This window comes from Hipposideros armiger, unplaced genomic scaffold (assembly GCF_001890085.2).
Source record: "Hipposideros armiger isolate ML-2016 unplaced genomic scaffold, ASM189008v1 scaffold_26, whole genome shotgun sequence".
NCBI classification, from domain to species: Eukaryota; Metazoa; Chordata; class Mammalia; order Chiroptera; family Hipposideridae; genus Hipposideros; species Hipposideros armiger.
Window position 1 is genome coordinate 6069588 of NW_017731376.1, and position 26493 is coordinate 6096080.

General features: G+C 39.9%; 1 protein-coding gene across 2 annotated transcripts in view; it reads right to left on the reverse strand.

The window, feature by feature from the left end:
- Positions 1-3072: 3072 nt before the first annotated feature.
- Positions 3073-26493, reverse strand: part of LOC109379477 (TBC1 domain family member 1-like) — a 45816-nt gene continuing 22395 nt past the window's right edge. Inside the window, exon 3 of one of the 2 annotated variants that reach the window (XR_002123211.1) lies at positions 3073-5516. Coding sequence is in view for 1 of the 2 variants with exons in the window: in XM_019636049.1 (XP_019491594.1) it covers positions 19092-19142 (51 nt within the window). In the remaining variant the exon portion in view is untranslated. Of the gene's footprint in view, positions 5517-19069; positions 19143-26493 lie in introns of those variants that run through there. The other variant, XM_019636049.1, reaches the window with a different exon arrangement.

The following is a 26493-nucleotide window of genomic DNA, read 5'->3' on the forward strand; positions in this document are numbered from 1 at the left end:
CCACTGAGGACAGCGGCTCAGGCTCACAGCAGAGCCTGTGACTCCTTCACGTCATCAGCCTGTCATACCATTGTATTAATAGCATTGTCCTGGCTTGTGAAAAGGAATTTGGGGCAGGGACTTTTTCTATTAGCGATCTCAGGAAGCAAAAATGAGGATGTGCCAATGATACAGGAAAGAAAAAAAGCCACGAAGGGTGTGGCAAAGAATGGGTTACGTGTGGGGGCACTGGGGTTCAACTGGGGAGTCATGGAGAATAGGGTCAGCACACTGCAGCCCTCAGGTCAAATCTGACCCACTGCCTCTTTTTGTAAATAAAGTTTTATTGGCACACAGCCAGGCTCATTTTTTTAGTGTTGTCTATGGCAGCTTTCATGCTGAAAGGGCAGAGCTGCATCTTTGGGACAGAGCGTGCATGGTCTACAAAGGTGAAAATATTTACTACCTGGATCTTAAGAGAAAAAGTCTGCTGACTCCTGATGTAGAACATCCAGAAGGAAAGACGGAAGCTGATTATTTACTTACCTCTTTAGTTTAGGGTTGCCCTGGAGTCATTAGGTCCCTCTCACTGCCAAGCTGCCTTTCAGACAATCTGAGCTAAAGTCCCTGTGGCTCCTGAGAAAGCCTCCGGCTGAGAAGCAGAAAGCAAGAGGCTGGAGGCAGTTACAATGAGAAGCTGTCTGCCCGCAGCTACTGGTGAACTCAGAGGTGGGTCAGAGGTACAACCAGACATCACCAGCGTGCTGTGTACAACCTCTCTGGACCTCACCAGCCTCTTCTATAGTAAGGATAATAGTCCTATTTAGCACAGAGATTAGTGTAAAACTTATATTGGTAAATACATGCCAGCCTCATAGAAAGTGCCAAGCAGAGAAGAAGGGTTCAATAAATGTTATCTGTTATTTTGCAAATAATTTCGCTAAACACTAGTATTAGGAAACACTATTCTTGTTCCCCGTAGCCTAACTTCTTTACCACAGAGGAAACTGTTTCAAAAGAGTCCCCACATGTCTTGTTAAATTCAAAATAAGCCAGAAGACCTGGAAATAAATAGCCTTCCGCTTCGATGGTATTTGTGCCTGTTATTAATACTTGCCTCTCTCTTTACCAGTCAAAATAACCATCAGTTGTTTAAACAAAATTGATTGAGAATAGCAGCATTATTCATAAGAGTCAAAAACTGAAAACAAACAACCCAAGTGTCCATCAACTGACGATTTGATAAACAAAATGTGATACATCCATAGAATGAACTACTTACTATTCATCCACAACAATGAATGAAGTACTGATATGTGTGATAACACAGATGAACCTTGAAAACATTATACAAGTGAAAGATGCCAGGCACAAAATGGCTACAAGTCGCATGACTCCATTTACATGAAATATGCGAAAGAGGAAAATCTATAGAGACAGAAAGCAGAGTCCTGGTTTTCTAGGTAGGGCTCCAGGGTGGAGCAGGAAAAAGGGTTGGGAAGGAGTGGAGGATGGAGAGTGACAGCTGAAAGGTACAGCATTACTTTTTGAGTTGCCAAAAAGGTTGTAAAATTAGATTGCGGTGATGGTTGCACAACCCTGTGAAGATACTAAAAACCACTGAATTATATATACACTTTAAATGAGTAAATTTTATGATACATGAGTTAAAAACTGAAAGAGAAAAGGGAAGTTCCTGTACTTAATAAAGAATGGCCACAAAATGTTCTAATTGGAACCCCTTCTCATGCCCATTGTTCTCTGTTTGCCCTTGCTGCTTCTTTGGAATGTTTCCTCTTATAACCTTCTTTCTGGGCCTGCTTGTTATTCTGGCTCTGTCTTCACACCCTTCTTCCTACTGTAAGGTTCAGATCCCAGAGTTAGACTGCATTCTAGCCATACCACTAGTTGGCTGTGTGACCTCGTGCAAGTTACTTAACCTCTCCTGGCCTCAGTTTCCTCATCTGTGAAATGGAGATAATAACAGTGCCTACTTCATATTATTGTTGCCATTATTATTAACTAACATTTATTGAGCATTTACTGTCTAACAGTCCCTGTTCTCTTTTTCGGAGGTTTTTTTGTTTGACATTTTTTACATATTTTAAGTGTATAATTTGATATGTTTTGACATATGAACATATCTATGAAACCAATGCAATTTACCAAAAATTTCCATCACCCCTAAAGTTCTTGTGCCACTTTGCAATCCCTCCCTCTCTCTACGCATCCCCAAGCTACCACTGGTCTGTTTTCTTCATTATAGAGTATTTTGAATTTTCTAGAGTTTTATATAAATGTAATTACATAACATGCCCTATTTTTATTGGGAGGGAGTGGTGGCTGTTTCATTCAGCATAATGATTTTGAGATTTTTCCACACTGCTATGTGCATCCTCTTTATTGGTGGGCAGCATCCTACTTGCTACCTGTTGATGGATATCTGGGTGGTTTTCAGTTTCTGGGCTGTTTTCCATTTTTGGCAATTAGGTATAAAGCTACTAGGAATATTGGTGTAGCCAAGACCTATGTGGACATGTATTTTCATTTCCACGTAGAACCCTGTGGCTCTATTGAAATTCTGCAAAGCCCAGTAGAGTATCTGGCTCATGGCTCATGGGCTCACAAGACAACTAGCCTCAGCGTGGCCATGGCTTTCAACTGACGCCCTCTCCAGACACCACAGGTCTCTGCTACTTTCGCCACAGCTCTCACTTCTCTTCACTGCAGTCATCCCAACTCAGTTTCCTCTTTCTGCAGCTGACGCCTCTTACTCTTTTCCTTGGGCCACTGTTAACCCTTCAGTGGTCCAGCCTCTCCTTGGAGACATGACAGAATTGTTCACTTCCTGTTCAGACATAACAAGGGTATTATTTTAACAGATTCAGACGACCCTGGGTTTTCCAACATCCTTAGCCCACTGAATTGTTTGTATAACTAAGACACCAAGGCAAGAGCTAATTAAATTCAAATTCATATTCAAATATCAAAGTTTATTGCTTTCATCTCTTTTTAAATGCTGTCACTTGTAACTGGTACCTTCTTTTAAAGAACCAACAATACTTCTTTGTATAAACAAAATGTATGGCTTTCTGTCATAGTCATTATAATTTTGTTATAATTATATGCTGTAAAATAATATTTTTAATGAAGGCTCTTCTCTGTTATCATCACTCAAAATGTCCACATGTTTTCAGTTGATTCACAGCTGACTTATTTTGGCTGTGATTCCAAAATGGAATTGTCTCAATTAATCCACATTTTAAAATTTCAATCCATATCTCTTCATTAGATTCTGTCAAAAAGACCTAAAACATGTCCCATTTCAATGAGTATAAAACAAAACTGCTTCCAGTTTAGGTATGATTATGGCATTGATTTCAGGCATAAAGGTTTTGGATGGGAATCCTGGATGTCATATCTTAATATTATCGGATCTGTTCCCTTCTGTGGAGAAATACTTTGAAGGGCTTGTTTGGTAAAGTAGAAGCACATGGCACTGTTCAAAAACTACATATGCAACATCTTTCATTGATAGAAACCTGGGCATGTGATAGCACAGAGCAAAGCAGGCTCGAATGAAGTGCTAGATTTTGCTTCTAGGTTCTTGAGTGGCCACACTGGATACCAGAACAAAGCCTTATTGGGGCCAATCTCAGTGACCGATTTGGGTCAGCCAGGTAATAACCTGAGATGTGTTTAGCCAACCTCCCTTGAGTATACAACTTTAACATGCTTTTTAAATATATTTCTTACAAATAAGATTTTTAACAAGTAGTTCTACTTTATTAAAATTCAAATTGTTTATTGGAGCAACAACTCTCTTCTTTCTGCAAAACTGATATCAAAACGTCTTGTGTTTGCATTGCCCCACCACTGTGGAGTGCCTAAGCGCTGCTTCCTGGGTGCTACGGACCAGTGAACCCCCAACACAACAGGGAATATTCACAGCTACACACCCAGAATAACTTCCCCGAGGGTCAGAGGAGGATGGCTTCCTTCTAGCACTTTATTTCTTTAAAATCCCAGCAAAATATCATTTCAGATAAGTTTTGTTTTTTAAGAACAGAACTCTCCACACGAGGCATCCTGAACAGGAAGTTGTCCCCTCAGCAACTCAAATCAATTAGGGCAAAGGCAGAGTGGGCACCTTCCCTCCAAAGAACTCGGATTGTGCCCGCCCATCAAAATGACATCGCCAGACTCCAAGCAGTTACTTTATTCCCAAGAAAAAAGTATGAGACAACAAGCTTTATATGTAAATTATAAGCACCCAGTAATAGCCATGAAATCCAGCCCTGTGTAGAGTAAGATACAATTCTTATCCAAGGAGTTTTTTGAAGAAGTGTGTAACAGCGTATCCCCAGGGGCGGCTGGTTAGCTCAGGTGGTTAGAGCACAGTGCTCATAACACCGAAGTTGCCGGTTAGATCCCTAAATGGGCCACCGAGATGTGCCCTCCACAATTAGATTGAAACAACTACTTGACTTGGAGTTGATGGGTCCTGGAAAAACACTGTTCCCCAATTAAAAAAAAAAAGAGAGAGAGAGCATATCCCCAACTGAAAACAGTGGTTATTTCTTGGGGTGGAATAGGGATTGGGAAGTAAAGTCTGGACTTGCATTTTATACCTTATAAGTTTCTGAACTGATTTTTTTTTTGAATTATAAGAAATAGAGATTTATAATACTTAATAAAAACATAGCTAAATATACATTGTTACACTATATTCCAGCAAACCATACATTATACTATAATATGTCTTCATCATATACAGGGCCTTAGTGCATGTCTCTGAGAAGACATGTTTGTATTTTTAAGAGTGAGCAGTTATGAGAAAATATTTTACATGAGAGAAAAACTTCCTTGATTCTGATTTTTTTTTTTTTTTGGTCTAGGCCTCGCATCGTGAACACTTAGAGCTTTTCAGGCTGCCCAGCACTGAATGACTGTCTTATGAAGGGAAAAATCCTAACACAGGCGGAAGCATGGCCCCCTCTGCTGACGGGGGACAAACATTCACTCTCTTCTGCTTTTGGACACTGCGAGCAGGCAGTAGACCTTGGTTCAGCCGGTCAAGGTATTTCCGTCTGGGACTTTGAATCTTGAAAAAGTCAAGCCAGGTTACAGGGTCAGGGAGACCTGCCTGACCCACAAGGAGGGCAGTGGTGTTAGAGTCTATGAGGCACCGCAGCTAATGACCAGTGGTGGCAGTGCCAGGGACAGCAGCATCTGACAGCAGTGGTGCCAGCGGCAGTGTCCTTAGCAGGGTATGCCTGTGATGCAATTGGCCACGGCGCCACTTGCCTGGCAGCCGTGGGTTGCTGTTTATTTGCTGGACTTGATTCTCTGGTCTTTATGTTGATTCTGTGAACTACTCTATCTTCTTCCAGGAAATCCTTTTTCTGCTTCCATCAGCCAGGTTGGGTTCTTGGAGCCAAGAACACTGATCCACAGTTTGTTCATTCATTCACTCAGTGAAGAAGTATTTATCAACTGCCTCATACGTGTTGAACACTCTTCTAGGCATGGGGATTCTGCAGTAAACAAAACAAAAATCTGTTCTCTCCAGGAACTCATATTCTGGTGGATCTCACTTCTTCCCAACCCTGCCTGTTCTTCCTTTTCCTTTGTCTGGAATCTGCTTTACTTTGATACTATCCCTCTAGCCCTAAGCTGAGCTAGTCGCTCTTCACTTCCCTTGACATTAAGGAAGCCAGGACCTTTTCAGGTCCTCTGGCCTTGCTCTTGAGTGCAGGCCAAACCCCACTGTTTGATACCATAAATGGGCATTCATCATCATTCCATAAACACTTACTGGCACCTAGACTATTCCAGGCACTCTGCTCAGAGTTGGAGACATAACAGTGAACTAGTCACTGCCCTCAAAGAGATTTCAGGGTAGCAGCAAAACAGAGAACAGACATTTAAGCGAGTTCTAAAGGGTGACCTTTGCCATAGAAAAGGAAGTGCAGTGCCCGGAAGTCCATAATGGGACCACTTACCTAGTTTAGGAAGGGGCCAGAGAAGGCTTCCTGGGGGAAGTGAGGCTTAAGCTGGGATCTGAAGGATGAGTTCAAGTTAGCTAGCTGGAGAGGATACACATCATAACAGTCAGAAGGAACAACACCCGCAATATTCTAGAAGTAAGAGAGAGCAGGGCACCGTAGAGAAAATGGAAAGGGTTCAGTGTGGCGGGGGCATGAAACGTAAGCAGTTGTGAGAGGTGGGATATGGCTAAGGTGAGATTGGAGAGGCAGATGAATCTTATTAGTTTAGTATTCCACAGCTTTATTCTCAGAACAATCAGGAGCGATGCAAGAGCTTAAGCAGAGGAGGCAACAGAAGGGTATACTGTAAGATCTGCAAACCAGAAAGATCACTCTGGGTGCTGGGTGGAATGGACTGGCAAGGGGAAATATGGAGGCATCGAGGTTATTTTGGAGCTCACAAAAGTAGTCCAGAACAGAAAGACTATATCCTGAACTAGTAGGGGTAGCAGATATGAAAAGCAGCAGAAATATTCAAGAGACATTTACTGGGTACAATCAAGAGAATTTTCTGACTGATGGTTGGATACGGGGTGAATAAGGAGATAGAGAAGTCAAAGATACACCCAGGTGTCTGATTTGGGTAATCAGGTGGACAGTGGGTGTTTAATAAAAAAAGAGACAAAATGCTGAAGAGGAAATAACTTTAGTTTGGTCATGTTCAGTTTAAAATGACCAAGGAGAACTGCCTGACTGGCAGCTGCATAGGTGGCTTTGATTTCAGCACAGAGATCTGATCTAGCATCATAGGGACAGTTACTGAGGTATGGGAGTAGTGAGATGACCCTGGGGTTGGTACAATCATGGGGTGGACTGTGTTATTGTTACAAAGATTCATTACCCCTCCCTGGGGAAGGATTCCATTTTGCCATCTTATTGATGTCAGGCTTGGCCACATGACTTGTTTTGACCAATGATGTGAGTGAAAATGACATGTGTCGCCTCCTTTCTGTGCAGAAGCTTTAAGTCAGCTCAAGTTATCCATGATCTCTGTTCCATCTACTATGACAAGCAGCAGCATTTCAGAGGGACTGCTTAGTCAGCGTGGGTCTCATAATAACGACTATGAGAAATCAAGTGGTAGCCAATTCACAATGAATATGTAGCGAGAGCAAGGAATAAATGTTTATTGTTATAAGCAACTGAGATCAGGGGGTTACTTGTTACTGCAGCAAATCCAAGCCTAATCTGACTGATATAGGGGGATGAGAAGCAGGTCTATGACAGAACCTGGGGGAAAAGATACATTTAAGGGTCAGTAGATAGTGAAGCCTATAAAGAAAGCCCACTCCTACCCCAGGCCCTGATTCACAGAAGCCTCTACAAGTTAGCCTCTGGTGGACTCCTGTCTGCAGGCTAACTCAGGTTTCCATCCTAACAAAAGCAAACCCTTTATCTTCTTATACTCACTCTGCTCCCTTTCCTTTTGTCAGAAGCCACTGCATCGACTTTCAGGCCTAAGGGCACCAACTCTGCATAGGGAACAACTGGGATAGATGACAGTAGAAGCCACACATCGTCATGTCCTCCCTCCAATCTGCCCTGGTCTGGCCTGTGACTTACTCTCTTCACTCCTTCCAGCTTTCGACCAATTCTTTGGATTCATTTCTGGTAACCTTGTCCTTGGTCTTGGAACCACTCTATGTCTGGGTTGTTTGGGCAGCCTGATGTACATTTGGTTCTGGCACGGCCTCTGGGACACCCTGCACCTGTGGTGCCCATGCCATTCTGACTCATCCCGAGCTTCTGGCCTTGGCTCCTGGCTATGCCCCAGACAAACAGCTGTGCGTCCCGTTGACCTTTCCAGATTCCAGTCAGTCTGGTTCCTCTTCCCCTCACACTCACTCCCCCCTCCCCCACACCCAGCATCAGAATTCAGACCATGACACCCTGGATGCCTATTGCCTAAGCTTCTCATCCACCAGTTTTCTCCCAGTGGATCCAGAGAGCCACTGTCCACCAGCGACAAACTGACATGTGTGAGTGTCTTCATTTACATTGAACACCCACAGTGGCTTCTGCTCACTTTTGACGGGGGACAAGGCTATTCCACAGGCTGTCGGGATCCCCCACCTTCCAGGTTCCTGGGATGCTTTTCTGCTTCCGCCACGGATCAGGACTGAGAATGTTACCCTCTGTTTAGAAGCTCTTTTTTTCCAAATTAATAAGACAATGGCACTTCCCTTGGTTTAAGCCCAGTCCTCAAAACAGAGGTACCCAGCCTACCATGATAATGATGATCAGCATGGAGAAGATAATGAAACCTTGTTTCTTAAGGTTACTCATTATTCACATTTTGTACATAGTGTTCAAATGTTAGCCACTAACATTTACTGAAAGCTTATTAGATGGCAGAGAGTGTGCTAAACACTTAACATATTATTTGTTTCTCATAGTCAGTCTAAGAACAGTAGTACTTTCCTCATTTTATAAATGGTGAACCTTAGATTTTAAAAGTTTACATAATTACCTGAATAAAGCCAGTATCAGTAGCGTTATAAGTTTGCCTGATGCCAGAGCCCTTATTTTCTACTATCCTGCTATCTGTGTGTGTGCATGTGTGTTTGTGTGTGTACATATATGTGTGTTTATGTGATATATACACACATATGTATGTGGATGTGTTGGAATACATATGTGTATGTATATATAGGTAAATATGTGTGCAGATGTATGTATGTATAGGTATATATGTACATGTTTTGGGGCTTGTGAGTACATATGCATATATACATATATATATACACACACACATATATGTGTATATATGTATATATATTTGTGTACAGCGGTAGGTATAAAAATTTTCTGATGTTAGGTTAGAAAGTAGGTAATATCCCATGTTTTAACCACCTAGTATCACACCTAGTATAACATAATATTCCAATAGAAGCTTTAAAATGCTTTTCAATTATTAACTTTTAAGTTTATTAAATAAACTCTTTTAAAATTATATTCTGTGTGAAAGTCATTTAGAAATTGCTCTATGAGGTCCAGAAGCCAGGAATCCTGGGTTTTGGTTCCAGCTCTGCCGCTGCCCAAACAGCATATACTTTCTCTGAATCAGTTTCCCATGTATAAAATGAAGGAGCTTGACTTGATGTCTCATCAGGGCCATTCCTGCTCTAAAACACCACAATTCAGAAGACATAAAGTGTCAAATCAAATCCCTCTTAATAGCTTATGCTTTGAGTAGGATGCTGCTTACTCAAAAGGATTACTAGTATTTACACTTTTGATCTTCTAGTGACTGTTTCCATCCTGAAAGCCTTGTAAAATTATTTTCCCAAGTATCAATGAGAAGAAGAAAAGCTGATTTCTTATGACCTCCAGTCTAATAAATGCATTAAAACTGAACAATTATAAAACATCAGTAGATCATTCTTAGTTTCCTGTATCAATGAAAAGCTCAGAAATGAAAAAGCTTGTATATTCTAAGTTTAGTGGGCTACACAATGCACCCCGAAAGGAAATGGTTATTGAGAGCTGAGAAGCTATTTCTGTAAAGGGCAAACTAAAGAGGACCAGCCTTGACACATCCTTTAAAAATGACTGGGAGTTAGGTTTCAGAGGTCTCACTAATGATGTAGTCTGTTTATTCTGGCAAAGGTCCTCGAATGCGATCTTTAGCTACCACTGGGGAAAAAACAATGACAGATGAGTTTAAGATTTTCTCAAGTGATTTCAAATTTGTTAGTCAAAATCCTACCGACTGAAGCAAATGCAGAAAAAAATGAGACAGATACAGGGCTTTGAGATCAAATTCAGTGTTTCAAAATTTATTTCCCAATCACACTCAGTTACTATCATCTGGACAAAGTAAATTAGAAGGGAGGCACGAGAAAAGTAAAAGTTATTTTACTTGCTGGACGAATTTGCAAAATGTCTGGGGTGAATGAGTTTGAATAGAAAGGAATGAGTGGAGTGGGAAAAGGTTAAGGAATAATGGGGCAACAGTACTTCATTCTTAGAAGTTTTTGTGACAATTGGAATTAAAATATATAAGTACCTATCATGGTGAATAGTTTATGCTATGTAGGCAGGTAAGAAATGGTAACGACCATCATTATTCTTATATAAATAAATCATGAAGTCTCCTAATCCATTCTTTCTTCATATGAAAGGGAAAGTATACACAGTATAATCCAGTATGTTTTTCTCTTTGTTGGAATGAGTTTTTTTCTTGTGAATGTGTCTAATTCTTCACCCTTCCATTACTTATGATTGTAAATAATTACTTTTATTTTAACATCTGGCAAATATTCCTTTAGAAAAGCAAAAATGTGTAGTACTTATTGCATTCAACATGAAATCTTCAGATGACTAAAGCAGATTGGCTTAAAAGTGTTACTCATCTTTCCAGAAACCTCTAACCACACAGGAATTATATAATATTTCATTGTATGGATATACCACCATTTGTTTATCCATGAACCTGTTCGTAGCGTTCCCTCAAAATTTAAAAAATGTGTTTATTGTGAAAAATAATGCACATAAAGTACACGAAACCACTTACCAAATTATATTAAGCACAGACACATACAAGTACCACCCAAGTAAATGAATGAATGAATGGCTGTCATTTGCCCAAAGATCCCCACGTGCCCTTCATGATCCCAGCCCCAACCTTCCCTGGAAATGTAGTGACCCCCAACTTCTAAGCATGCATCCCTAAACAACACACATTAGTTCTCTTTTGACCACTTTGAAGTTTCTATGCATGAAATCATACAGTATGTATTTTCTTCTACCTGGCTTCCTCTGCTCAGCTGTATGTTTTAAAAAGTCATTCATGTTATTTCATGTAAGTATCGTTCATTTTTATTGCTTTTTAGTATTCCATCGTATTCCATAATGTATCCCTTCTGATGTTGATGGGTATTTGAGGTGTGTCCAATTTTCTGTTATTACAAAGCATGCTGCTATCAACTTTTTGTTCATGTTTCCTGGCATTTGTGGAACAAATTCCATAGGGTATATTCTTAGGAATGGAACTGCTGAGTCACAGGGTATGAACTATCGTCACCTTTTGTAGATAATAGCAAAATGTTATCCAAACTGGTAGCCAACCTCATTTTTCATTATCCCACTCCTCTTCCTTTTTTTGTATTTTCCCATCACCCCCTCCCCACTCCTGCTTTTTTTCCCCCTAAGAGACTCTGGTACACACCCTAAAAAGCTCAGTAAATGCCATTTAATTGAATACAAGAGACTCATTGACATATTTCATGTTAGGAAGGACTATAGAAGACATTTCCTCTCTGAATTCCTATGCAAATCAAGATCTAATTCAGATATTAAAGTTGATAAAAGCATAAACCTTCATTTATGCCTTCTGCCAGAGATGTTTATCTTCTGCACACTATAAAAAGACAATCTTTCCTTTTCTTGTGGACTGCCAGAGAGCTTGGAGCCAAATTTACCCTTCTGCAGCATGTATATAGGCCACCACTGCGTCAGAAAAGCCTGGGCACGTGTTAGCAGTGTAGGTGCTTAAGTTCCCAGTGAGGCCAAGGAACCTGAATTTTTAACAAATACCCCGGTGAGGCCAACGCATGCTAAATTTCAAAACCACTGGTATAATGCCACATGGTATTGCATTTTAACTTTCCTTTCTGACTCATTATGTCTTTGTCGTTGTATTTCTTTCCTCTGTCACCCAATTTTTTTATCCATAGAATATTGTTGTATTTTATGTATACTTGTAAATCATCTATGATCGTTTCTGATTCAAGAGCTAGACAGGTAGACAAATAAACAGATAAATGCTAAACTAGGTTTATAGAAAGAAAAGGTTGCTCTGGCAGCCCTTCACTACAGACACTACTCCTCAATTGTGATATTATCAAAAAGAGGTTAAGAATAAGAGGTATAAACTTCCAGTTATAAAATATATACCGTATTTGCCGGCGTATAAGACGACTGGGCGTATAAGACGACCCCCTAACATTTCCACTCAAAATACAGAGTTTGTTATATACTCGCCGTATAAGACTACCCCCTCTTCCGCACACCTTCCACACACCAAATAAAAGGTAAAACAATATCAGATTTGATTTGACCCACTGAAGTGCAAACAAGCGTATTGTATTTCGTGTCACCACATAACCGTTTTGGCGATGTTGAGCCACCATGTCTGCTACATGTTTTTTGAGTTCTGGCCAGTGTGGGGTGCCTCTTCTTAATGCACACTTACCCCTTGGCATACTCTTTAATGCTTTCTCATTTGATTTCCAGTCCCAACCATCTTTTCTGTTACTCCATATTGTCTTGCAGCAGCACAATTATTATTTTCCTTAGCAAAGTTTATAACTTTCAGTTTAAAATTTGCATCATACTTCTTTCTTTTGGCTGGTGCCATGATAGGGATGATAGGGGTTTGACTGGTCGACATTTTCTATGCTGTACTGTACAATGGTGCAGTATTGTGGTTGGCTGTTGGCTGTATACAAAGCCTGATTTGATTGGTCCCTGCTCCCTGTTTGCCCGCCCTGTCACTATAGCAGTCGGGTCCACCCTTGCATCAGCATCTCCCTGGGACCTCACTAGTGCGCAAGTGCGAGCTCTTCAACATTCTAACAGGCACCATGATAGCGCAAAATCGCGAATCTTCAATGCATATGTAAAGAAATATACGGTAACCCGAATTTACCACACTCGCAAAATCGCACACAGCCGACCATACACCCAGTAGCGCTGCTGATGCCTGAACGGTATGTGGAATGAAGTGGGCGGGCATTGGGAGGCCACTATGGCACGGGGCAAGCACTATGGGCAGTCTATCTGAAGTGTACCTGGCGTATAAGACGACCCCCCACTTGGAGGCATATTTTTCAGGGCCAAAAAATCGTCTTATATGCCGGCAAATATGGTAAGCCACAGGGATGTAGAATACAGCACAGGGAATAGAGTCAACACTACTGTAATAACTGCACGGTGACAGATGGTTACTAGGCAGTGTGATGATCACATCGGAAGGTATATAAATATCAAATCACTATGCTGTAGATCTGAAATTCATACAATATTGTATGACAATTATGCTTTAAAAAAACTTATTAAGAAAGTGAGAAGATATAAATTACTGAATGTGGTTTTTTACCTTGAGCCATCTTTTAGTTTCATCATAACAAATTTAAAGCACCAATAGACAAAGAGAGGTAATCACTGGCTCGGATTAGTGGTCCAGAAGGAAATTCTTCATTTTCTCCCCACAGTTCCTAAACCAAGACTAGATGTCTTTCGGGGAGAGCTTGTAGCGCTTCAGATAATTCTGCCTACGGTGCATATAACCTTGATTTTCAAGAAGTTACTTGTAAAAATAACTACTATATTGTAAAAAGGGAAATTAGCTTCCCATCATAAATTTCTCAAAGTCATAATGACATTCATTTCTGCAAAAGAAAAGATTGGAATCGCTTAAGGTTGGGTTACTTATATTTTAGCTCAGATTCGGGCCACCCATGGAGGTGTGCACAGCATTCCTGACCAGACTAGCCAGCCGTCAATCCTCTGCCAAAAAAAGAGCCTGGCACAGGTTGGCTGTTGTGCACAGACAAGCTGCAAAATCAAGGTCTACGTTTTCAAAAGTATGCCCACTGAGAGGGCCGGCTGCCTTCCTGCAGTGAGTAAGAGAGAGAATAGAATCCAAAGAAACTGCAAGAAGCACACCAGAGCAGAGGAGTTTGCCACAGAGCTTAAGAAAAAGTACCAGACACAGACTCAACAACTACAACAGATGTAAAAGAACGAAAAATTAAGGTTCTACTTATTACACTTACCTGGACTGATAACAGATATAGCCCAGCTAAGAGGGAAAACTCCTAGGGTTAATTCGTTATGAAAAGTTTACAAAACAAAACACCACTCTGTTTTAAAACATTTAAACATTGGGTATTTATCACTGTTGGATTTAATCACAATTAGCTTGGCCAAAGCATTAAAAAAGTAACATTATATTATAAAAACGCATACCTAAATTTATCTGACTTCCAAAAGCTAATTGTGTAGTATTTTTCATGTAATAGCTAACATTTATATACGAGTAGCTTCTACTATGTACCAGGCCCCATTCTAAGCACATACACATGTTAATTTATTTAATCCTAGCAACAACTTAGGATAGCGGTACTGCTATTATCCCTGTTTTACAGATGAGGAAAGTAAAGCACAGAGAACTTCAGTACCTTTCCCAAGGTCCTTAAACTAGTAAGTGCCTCTAGGGTGCAGCTTTTAAATCACATTTTCTATTTACCAATCATTATTGGTTTTCTGAAGGGACAGTAATGACCCGAATTTCAATTTAACAATATTTTTGAGAGTGCATTAACCAGATAAAAACATGAAGACTTGTATTTAAGCAGCTCAACCTCACATTGTATCACATATTTCACATTACATTTCATTTGCATAATGGCCCAAGGATTGTGTCTCACCTGGATATTTCATCCACCCTGTCTAAGAGAATATAATCGCTGGTTTTGCTTTCATACAAACATCATTATGATAAAGCAAAAATGAGGGATGCCTAGTACAGCTGGAACCATGGATGTGGGCTCCCCAGACCAAAGAAAATAGGAGTTACGTAACAATAGTTATAAGAGAGAGGCTCTTCAGGGGTAGCTTAAGAGAGGGGAACGCTTGAGACCAAGTAGTCCTATTAAGTTTAAACACTGACCCAAAGAAGAAATAGAATTTGTTTTAGCAGAGAATAGACGTTAGCTTCAAATGAAAAAAAAAAAGAAAAAAGCAAGAAATTAGAGATGACGGGAGTTTTAAATGAAGCCATTGCTTAGGGAGATCAGCTGACGTATCTCTGACTGTGAGTCCCTGACTACATTAGGAGAGAGTATTAATGTGAATAGCCACTAATAATTACATAGTGATATTTCAAGCACCTGTAGACAAAACTATTTTCAATAAATTCAGGCAAGACTTAGGGGACTTTGTTGAAAGTTCTAGTCTCTAAAACATTGAGTTGATCGTGGCTGTGGCCAAGGTGAAGGCAGGACTGCTGTCCAGATCCAGGTAGCTGTCCATGGGGACTAGGCTAGTAAGAGCTCAATAGATACGTGTTGAGTTGAGGCCCATGTCAATCAGGGCTCATGTCAACCTAATATTAGGACTGCATCACCTAGATCTACAATATCTACACCCTCCACGTCCCCAGGGGAGGGTGAGCCTCAAAAAGGCAGAGCCAGGACCACCATACAGGGTTTTATGTACTGTTCACCAAACACAGGCGCCTGGCCAAGGAAGCAAGAGAAGAACAAACTCACCACCACTCTGCGGGCCAAGTTGCAGAGCAGGGTCACCTCCTCCCAGAGAAAGGAACAAATGCCCTTTTCTAATTTGGACAAAATTCTGTATAGCTTTATCAGCCCTGGAAAGCAATGCTAACACATTAAGAAGCCAACCTGACTTACAGAGATGGGAAGCAGAGAGTACCTTTTGTAGGCACAAAGAGAGAGAATCTATATCCTGGAGTAGATCCTGGGGTCATTTGCATCATCTCTGCCTCTGGCATTAGAGTTTCCATAATAACGTTTACAGCTAAAACTCACTGTCTTCCCTAGAGAGGTCTCCCTGTTTGTTTTCCTCACATGGTACCTTTCTTCCAAAGCACATACATTCCTTCCAAGTAATTTAACCTTAATGCAGACAGATTACGGAGCATTTCCATTTAATGATGATAGATAATCATTGAGCCATCGCAGGGCACTGTCTGGCAGGTTCTGCAGAATAAACATCCTCCAAACAGAAAGACATAAATCTGTCATAACTAAATTCAGGAATTTAAAAACATTAGAGGTAGATGGGGAGACCTTTAGGGCCAATCTCTCCCTTTTGTTTTACAGAGTAAATTGACTCCAAATGACTTTGATCTTTTCTAATAGAGGATAACATAGCATTTTATTAATTTATTTTAAACTTTCATTAAACACAATTATCTCCGAATGGCATAATGATAGGGTGGTTTCTGTTTTCTTTGCTATATGTTTCTTTCCCCCCCCCAAATTGTATGCAATGACTATGTGTTATCTTTATAATCATAAGAAATACATTTAAACATTTTTTTTACCTAATTTCTTTGTTCCCTCCACCTACAGACAGGATTGAGTTCATGCAAGAAAGCAGCTATCCATGCTCTGAAAGAGGCTGGCAGGATTGGTCACTGACTGGGCAAGAATAAAGCCCAGCAGTGCAAATGGGGAAGACAAGACACCACGTGTGAAAGATGTGGACCAGGCACCACACAGGCCACCAAATAACAGTGACATCTGACATGAGCCACTAAGTCTCTCTGAGCCTCAGTTTCCTCAATATAAAAAGGGGGGTTAAATTACAAGGCATCTACGATCCTATGTGTCTGAGCCTCCATCCTAAGCAACTGTAAATTAGTTATAACACTGATTCAAAGCATAGGTGAGCATAGTAAATACAGTGATACATGTGAAAGCATTTTGTAAATTACAAAGAGCCATGAAAATTAGTTGTGGTTATTGTTTTTAAGGTCAAAAGGTAGGGGAGGTAAAAAAAAAAAAAAACAAAGTTGATGGGCTTGAGTAGAGATAAAAATAGGAAAAGGAAGAAAAAACTAGATCAAGCAAAATAAAAATTTTATCTATATATGTATATATAAAAATATATTAAAATATATTAGGAGAGGGTAGAAGTCACAAGGGCTTCTCTATGTCTTTGCTCTCCATTCACTCTTCACCGACATCTGGCATCCAACCCCCGCTACTCCACTGAAACAAAGGTCCCCATGTGGAAACCACCCACAGGGCCAAATCTAGGGAACATTTGTCAGCTGCGTTTTTACAGACTTCATTATCGCTCGTGACACTGCTGTCCTTGTTCTCATTCTTGAAACTTTGTAGTGACTTGGATCCCTGGACACTGCTTTCTCGTGGGTCTCCTGTCTTAATATTCCTTTTTGGACTCTCCTTCCCACCTCCTAAAATACTCACATTCCCAAGTGTTCCCTTCTCCTTAGATGTCGTCAACCACTCACAGTCCTGACTACCATGTATATGCTCCATCCATGTATCTCCAGCCTTGACCACTCCTCTGAGCTCAGCCAATAGGACATCCCCCAAACAACCCCAATTACCCACAAGCCCCAAGTGGAAGTCATCAGCTCCTCTCCCTCAAGTCCACTCCTTATTCTTCCTAGTCCTGATCTTAGGCAGCCAGTAAGGCCAGAAACCTACTCATTCATTTTCCTTCCTTTTCTGCTACTCTCTACCTCCCCACCCCACACTTTTTATAGCTCTGTGTCTTGTCTCTTCCCCTGATTCTCATGCCTCCTTAGAGATTCAGCTCACACATCATCTTCTCCAAGATGGCTTCCCGGAACCTTCAGGTGGGGGACAGCTCACCTTGTACCCTGGGCATAACTGTACCTCATTATCTCTCACCCAGGTTATACTGAAGCATCTGTCTATAACTGTCCTCCAAACTCCTGCCCCACCCTCAGGGCCCCTGGACTCCAAGTTCCTCAGGGTATGGGTTTTGTTGGGTTTTGAACCCCTTAAGCCTAGCGCAATGTCTGGCACATAGTAGGTGTTCGGTTAATGTTTACTGAACTCACCAGGGGTAATGAAGCTAGATAACAGCATTCTGCTTGTGATGAAAAAAATAAATTTTTAACTTTTGAGAGTCAACATACATAATTTAATTTAATCACTTAGCAATGACAGAGTCAAAAGAAAGGGAAGTTAAAATATCTAAACTATGAAACTTTATCGCGGTGATCACTTTGATATTATAAATGTATAATCACTATGGTGTACAACTAAAACTAATAAATATTGTATGTCAACTATAAATGAAAAATAAATTTTTTAAAAATCCTAAAAAACAGCTATGAAACAGATGATACAGCAGATTCCTAATTTACATAAGAATATTTATCTTGAGAAATATGCACTTGCATTTTTAAATCAGTGATCACATTACGAGTCTTAAATAGGAGTAGTTGTTCTTTTCCCAGAAGTTAATTGCATTGAAACTATATGGTCAAATTAAAATCTATAACCTTAAAATTCTTGGGGTTATTTCTTGTTTTGAACCTTTCTTTTCCAAGACCCATGTTTCCAATTTTTAAAAAAGGAAAGGGCCAATTCTTCAAGCTTCCATATTGGAATCATCTTCTTGCACGTTTTTTCTCCCTGTTGTTGAAATTTTCTTATAAGAAGTAAAATATCATTGGAAATCTTAAAGGAAAAGTTATTCAACAATTATGTTGAGTTATGCTAATTAATACTTAAAAATGTTATACATACCAAAAATGTAATAAGAAATTATTATGAAAGAATATGTTGTATATCTTTCAAAAAATAGTATAACTTGTATTTAGTTGATAGACAAATGTACATTTGTACATCCGGTTTTGGATACTGATAAAAAATGCCAGACACACTCCATGATGACATTGGTTTGCCCACTATTTGAAACATGAAAGCCAAGAGGAAAACACTAAAATCTTATATAGCGTAATTTTGTCCCTTCATAAAGTACAAATGCTATATACAGCTTTCCAATGTAAAATCATCTTTTTCTTTTTTTCATTGTAAAACTCAGTCCTGACTTTCCTAAGCAGTCCTAAGAAAATTCACCATACCATGGAAGGAGAAAGGCCATGAACAGATTTTAGAAGTCCACATGTTATAAATCAACCTTTAAGGACGAAAATCATATGAATATGACATTTATTCACTTGCATGTGCAACTTGTCTCCAGGTGTTGTTTATTTAAGCTGTGAGTCCCATTAAGGCATGCCATCATAATTTAAATGTAATCTCTGGTTTGAAAGTTAACATCATGGATGTAGCACAGGGCAAGTATGGGCGCCAAACCACACCTGCTGCTAAGGGGATCATCTTCAAAATATTCTTAATCTATTTTTTTGAGGAGGGCAACATTGTTCCTATTAATCTATGTTAATCAACTATATCTGCTTAGAAGCAGATACAAAGCCATGCAAGATTCTCTTTGCAGAGAAAAGTATAATAAAGAAAGGAAAATCTAAATGACCATTAACAGGGGCTGGCCAAATTACAGTACATCCATATATAGGCCACACAGCAGCAGGGGTCCTTCTGTCATCTGAGGGATGAAAAAAAACATTGGATCAAAATGATGAGAAAATAATTTCTCTCTTCTCATGGGAAAAGAGAAGACGAGCCTCCACCCCAAGCTCTCCAGGGGTTCTGGGAGTTACGGCTCATCCTGTTCCCTCTGCCTCCAGTGTCCAGCGGCCAGTGAGTCCCGGCTCTCTTTCCTATCCTGCCTCCTAGCTCTCTTACCACTCACCCCTTCTCTGGTCACTGTGTGCAGACATACCACCCAAACCCTTTTCTTTGATGTCCACAAATAATATTCACACCACCTCTTAGGGGTACTAGAATGCAATAGCTCTTTGGGAATGTCAGCAAGGGGAAACTATAGTAGGACAAGAAGCGAGATATTTTCTGCAACATATACAATATAGCACTTAGCTAAAAACAAATATTACACACCCCCCCCATTCTAAGACCGTGGTTGTTCCCCCATTTACCATCAAAAACAGGAATTGCAGGGGTGACTGGTTAGCTCAGTTGGTTAGAGTGTGGTGCTGATAACACCAAGGTTGCCGGTTCGATCCCCACATGGGCCACTGTGAGCTGCGCCCTCCCTAAAAGAGTCAACTATGCCATTGTAGCATGAAAGCAATGTGTAACCAATGACCATGGCTGTTCCCTAATAAAATTTAAAAAAAAAAAAAAAGAACTTTGGCCTTCACTTCCTATACTGTTGAGACCTGGCTTTCTCCAAAATATGTTTTGTTGTTATTTTGTTTATTTTTTATTGTTCTTGTATACCTTTTTTTCCACTTTACTGAGATATAACTGACCTACAACATTGTGTAAGTTTAAGGTGCACAAAAAGTTGACTTAATACACTTATATAATGCAAAGTGATTACCATCTTAGCAGGAGCTAACACCTCCATGGGTCACATAATTACCATTTCTTTTTTGTGGTGAAAGCACTTAAGAGCTACTCTTTAGCAACTTTCAAGTATACAATACAGTATTATTAACTATAATCATGATGCTGTACATTAGAACCCCAGAACTTAATTCATCTCCTCATTTCTCCCACCCCCAGCTCCTGGTAACCATTCTACTCTGTTTTTATGATTTTTATGATTTTGGCTTTCTTAGATTTCATATAAAAGTAATATGATAACAGTATTTGTCTTTCTCTGTCTGACTTATCTCACTTAGCATAATACCCTCAAGGTCCATCCATGCTGTCACAAACAGCAGAATTTCCTTCTTTCTCATGGCTGAATATTCCATTATAGCTAGATCTAGATCTAGATCTAGATCTAGATATTCTGGTGTGATGGACACAGGTTGTTTCCATGTCTTGGCTATTGTGAATAATGCTGCAGTGATCATGGGAGTGAAGATATCAATTCGAGATCTTGTTTTCCTTTCTTTGGATAAATACCCAGAAGTGAAACTGCTGGGTCATAAGGTAGCTCTATGCTTAATTTTTTGAGGAACCTCTATACTGTTTTCCATAGTGGCTGCACCAATTTACATTCGTACCAATAGTGCACAAAGGTTCCCCTTTCCCCACATCGTCACCAATATTTGTTATCTCTTTTCTTTTTTATAATAGCCCTTCTAACAGGTATGAAGTGATATCTCATGTGGTTTTGATTTGCATTTCCCTGATGATTAGTGATGCTGAGCACCTTTTCATGTACCTGTTGGTCATCTGCATGTCTTCTTTGGAAACATATTTATTCAGTTCCTCTGCCCATTTTTTTACACTGAAAGGTTTTATTGGCTATTGAGTTATATGAGTTCTTTATATTTTTAAACTATTAACCCCTTATCTGATATAAGATTCACAAATATTTTCTCCCATTCCATAAGTTGCTTTTTCATTTTGCTGATGGTTTTCTTTGTTGTGTAGAAGCTTTTAGTTTGATGTAGTCCTACTTGCTTATTTGTGCTTTTCTTGCTCCAAAATCTTGTTGGTTTCTTATGCTAAGCAGATCTGACATCTGAGTCACAAGCCCATCCTGGATATGCTCTCTTTTCATAACCAAAATGGCTCAACAAAGCTAAACAAAGATGATACTGTCACCCAAGAGCGGTTTTGTCATAACCATGAAACTAGCCCTTCCTTTCTCCCTGCTGCATATAATTTGTGCAGTCACTCAAAGGATGCACTTCTATCACGATAAAGAAGTTAAAATATACCTATAGCTATATCTATTGGTGTATATATTTCTATTTTATATTTATAAATTAGAGATATATATTTCATATAAATATATATTTAATATAATATTAATATTAATTATTATATACTATAATACATATTAATATATATTAATGTTAATGCTGTTATATATTATATAATATTCATATTTATTATGTACTATAATTAATATACCGTATAACATCAATGTTAATTACATATACTATATTATATTTATATTATACAGTTATAATTATAATTGTAATTATATACTATATGCTACAATACATACTATAGAAAATTAAAGACTATATACTATAATTAATATTAATATGTATTTAATTTTGAGAGCGAGAGTGAGCTAAAAAAATGGTAGAAATTAATATATAAATTGATTACATATAGAAACATTTGTTTATATAATAAAAGAATAAAATCAATACAATCTATAAGAATATACACCATTCTGTTAATGTTGATTTTTCTCTAGGAGGTAGGATTAAGGGAGAATTTTAACACTATTGTACTTTTTTTTTTTTTACATTCAGCATAAATGCCTCTATAATCAGAAAAAGTAGTATTTATTTTGGAAAAAATTGATGCAGAAAAATGGGTTCTTATCGCAGCTGAAAGGATCTAACTTACACACAAGAGTCTCTCAATAGTAAAGGCTGCTCAGCATTCATGAACTCTTTCCCACAACCATCACCAATAAATGCCAAAAATATTTTGTGTTTACAAAAACCAAGGAAGAGAACTGTGTAGACTTCAACAAGATACAAGCCAATAAACATTATCCTACAAACAAAGACTCTAAGGGAAAAGAAGCTCAAGAGGGATGAAGGGAGAAGGGTGGCACCTCAGAAAAACATCCTGACTGAGAGAGAAATCGATCCTGATGAGGAAGGAAGAGAGAAACAAGGAGATAAACTAATACGGCTGCACAGGGGGGTTCAGGTGAGATTGGGGAGGGGGGTGAAAGAAGCAGCACATCCCTAAGAATAAACACAAAAGGTAGCATTCATTCATTCATTCATTCATGAAGTTACTACTATGTGTCAGGCACTGTTCTGGGCTCTGAGGTCTGGCAGTGAACAAGCCAGGCAAGGGCCCTGCTCTCTTGTTGCTCAGGCAGGTGGGGGGAGAGTAAACAAGGAAGCACAGGAACAAACAAGATAATTTCGGATACTGGCAAGTGCTACGAAGACATTAAAACCGGGAAGTGACAGTGATAGGTGTGGAGGTACTTTTGACCGGGAGGCCAGAGGGTGGATGCGGCTTGCAATAAGTTCATAATGATGTAAGGAAGCAGCCACATGAAGAGATGGGAGCAGAGCCTTCCAGGCAGAGGCAACAACAAGTGCAAAGATGAATCAACAGGATAGGAAATTGGAATCTGACTTTCCCCTCCATTAAAGACCAACAGATTATTAAAACACATCTGGGTTTCCAGAGGGAGAAATGATCAGAGGACATCAACATGAATTCAGCAAGAACAAGCCATTTCATATTATGCTTAAGAATCAAGATGCTTTTTGAGGTTTCACCTTGACTACTTCTACTCATCTGTCTCTCATTCTTCTATTCCATCCTCCACTCCAAAATCTAAAAACAAACCCAATAATTTCACTTTCCTGATCAATACTTCTAACAGCAACCTTCTTAAGGAGAATCTCCAACCCCCTTAGCAAGGCATACAAAGCCCTGTAAACGCTAGCCTCGGCCTTTTTTTCCGTTTTCTCTCTTCTGGGACACAAATCACAGTAGTCCCAGCCACGGGGGACATCTCCGCATCCCTGTGTCCTGCTATGGCTTGGCACGTGCTCTGTCTTCTACTTAGGATGTCCATTCAATCTGCATCCAACTCATTGGCCTGGTAAACTCATAGCGTATCTTTAAAACCTACTCACATGTCCCGTGGAAAATGCATTGCATTTACTCAGGGTCAATCCCTCCAGAAGATACATCTATGACACACAGCTAGACATTACAGGGAACAACTTCACTTCAATATAAAACAGATTTAAAGGCTGGCCAAGTGGCTCACTTAGTTAAGAGCTCACTCAAGAATGTGAGCTCTGAGCAACAGGGTCGCCGGTTCGATTCCTGGCTAGAGCTGAGCTGCCACTGAGCTGTCAACAGGTGGCAGAATGGCTCAGCTAAAAAATAAAAAATGAGGGCCGGCCGAGTGGCGCGATGGTTGGGAACTCGCTTGGGATGCCGGAGGGCCCCGGTTCGGATCCCACATATGAGGGCTGGTGACACTGCCCTCTGCAGCTAAGATGCTGAACAACGTCTCGACCTGGAGCTGGGCTGCCGTGAGTCGCCGGCGACGGCGTAGGCTGCAGCCCCTGTGGCAGTGGGTTGCCATGGGCTACCGTGTGTAGCCAGCAGCCAGCGTGAGCGGCCAGCAGCCGCAATGAGCGGCCGTCCAGAGGCCGGCGACTGATCTGCCTCGCCAGAGAGGAGCGCAATGATGGTGCCAACTTGGGCCAGTGGGGCAGCGTCCTCCACAACTAGATTTGAAGAACAAAAGGACAGCAACTTGTCTGTTCCCCTTCCCCCAATTCCCCAGCACTGTTCCCATCCCCCCAATTCCCCAATAAAAATCTAAAATAAAAAAAAATAAAATAAAAAATAAAAAATGAAACACATTTAAGAGCAACTCAGTTGTCTGAAACAAAAGGGGAACATTGTCAGGTACTACATCCTGCATAGTGGGAAGTGTGGAAATAGGAAGAAGATGACTTTCCAGGTGAAACCTCCTTAAGATAAGATCCACACACGCCCATTGCTCCATATAACCCATTTAATTATCAAATGGTTAACACTGTTAAGAAAAGCCAAAAATCTGGTTTTCCACAAGTTTCCATTATTTCTAGTTCTGCTCTCTGGAGCAATTAATAATTTGCCTATTTCATTTTGTACATGGTAGCTTTTCAAATAACGGCAGCACTATTATACTCGGCCTCCTCCCATTCTTCCACATTTCTTTTCCATACTTCCAGATGTTTGCTAATGCCTGCAGTGCAGCATTGAGAGCTTGCATTTGGTATATAAAACACCATAACACTTCTTGAGAGAGCAATTATGCCTTATTTGATTTTGTACCCTTGTGCCCAGTCACGTACATGACACATTGGTAGCATTCCAATGAACGAATTAATGTAAAATCTGCAACATTACGAACACCTACATCACTCAAACACCAGAAATGATGATTCCCCATGTACCACTGGAGCTAACCCAGACAGGAAAGTGCTACCAGGAAGTCACATTGAAGGTGCTAAGTCAGACACAGGCACACATCAGTGATTCCACTCACGTCCACCTCTTGTCTTGCGTGTCCAGCATCAGGCTCCTCCGCAAGCCCCACTCCCAACCCGGCCTCTTCTGAGACTTTCTCAGAGCCAGGCCAGCTCCCCACCTGACTTGCTCTAGCTGTTGGTTCAGGCTCACAGCCATAATTATTGGGGTTGAATGCCTATGCAACCAAAGGGAGGAAAAGTATTTTTAAAAAGAGAAAAAACAGAAAGAAGAAATTTAGCTACTTCAGTAAATCCCAAACGAGTAGCCAACAGGGCTCTTGTCCATTGCATTACGCATCTAGAATTAAAAACAGGGTGTCATTTTGCATGCAACCTTTTCAGAGGAACTTACAGCAAAATTCTATCATTAACAAACAGAAGGTAGCAAAGAAAAGGGGGAAACCTGGAATCACTCAGATGAATGTTCAGATTACTTCCAGAAATACTTCCTAGGTAGCTGGTCTCATCCAGGGCTGACTAGTAGAAAGAAGATACACACTACATATGCAACTAAAAATTTTCTGATTGGCTCATTAAAGAAGGTAAAATGACACAAGGTAAATTAATTTTGGCGTTATATTTTATTTAACCCAATATATCCAAAAGCTTATCATTTCAACATGTAATCAATATAGAAAATTATTGGGATGTTTTACTTTTTTTTTTTCCAAACTAAATCTTCTAAATCCACTGTTTTGACACTTAAAGCACATCTCAATTCAGACTACCCACATTGCCAAGTGCTCAATAGCCATAGATGACTACTGATTACTGGACTAGACAGAGAAGATCTAGGCTACAAATCAATCCTTTTAAGATACAAATTAACTTTAAGTTCTAGATACTTGTAAAGTCTATTCTAAGGAACTGATATATATTAAAAAATAATTATCAACCTCAAAGCATTTGATGAAAGATGCAAAGCTATTTAAAGTGATAGGTACTGAAGACATAAAGACTTTTTAAATATCATCTAAGCATCTGTCGTAAGGTGGATGCTTCTGAAGCCCTCAGACTCATTTTTCAAAATAAAAAATATATTATGTAATCCATCCAGTGTCGTGAACCCAAACTTTCCAGCAAATACTTTAGAGTTCATGCAGTCCATGACATTCTTTTTATAGATGAAAAAGAATCCCTGCCAACCCTTGCACCCAGCAACTGACTTCTGTCTAGCGTTGATACATGGTCAAGTGTTGATTAGCTGACATGGATACACTGTTCCATGCAACCATGCCCTGAGTCATAGTCACTGAGTATGACTAATAAACCAGAATGGAGATAAAGAGACCCAGTGGGAATTTAACAGATATAAAACGTCCTCCAAAACCTACACAACAAAACCTTCTCAGAACCATTGACTGAGCAGCAAAAAAATAATAATGTGTGATATTTAGAAATTATGAAGACCGAATGTAGAAAGGGCAATAAATAAAAATATCTGAAAAATAATACTATGTTCTTCAGAATCATCACCCTCAGGAACAAAATACTCCAGCTCAGTGTTATAATTTCAAACTTCACTCTAGCAAAGAAAGCAAGTACATAATGAGCCAGCTAACATAACAGCCGAGCAAGAGACCCAACTGAAGCCAAACTCTATGGAAAACGCTGAAATAAGTGGAGCATATTTCAAGTCACTAACTTAAAATTCCAAGTATATGGGGAATTATTAAGACAAATTAGTAATGGGTAAAATACAACTGAGGGCCGGCCGAGTGGCGCGTTGGTTAAGAGCTGGTTTGGGACACCAGAGGGCCCCGGTTCAGATCCCACATATGAGGGCCAGTGACACTGCCCTCTACAGCTAAGATGCTGAACAACAGCTCAACTTGGAGCTGGGCTGCCATGAGTCGCCGGCGACGGCATAGGCTGCAGCCCCTGCTG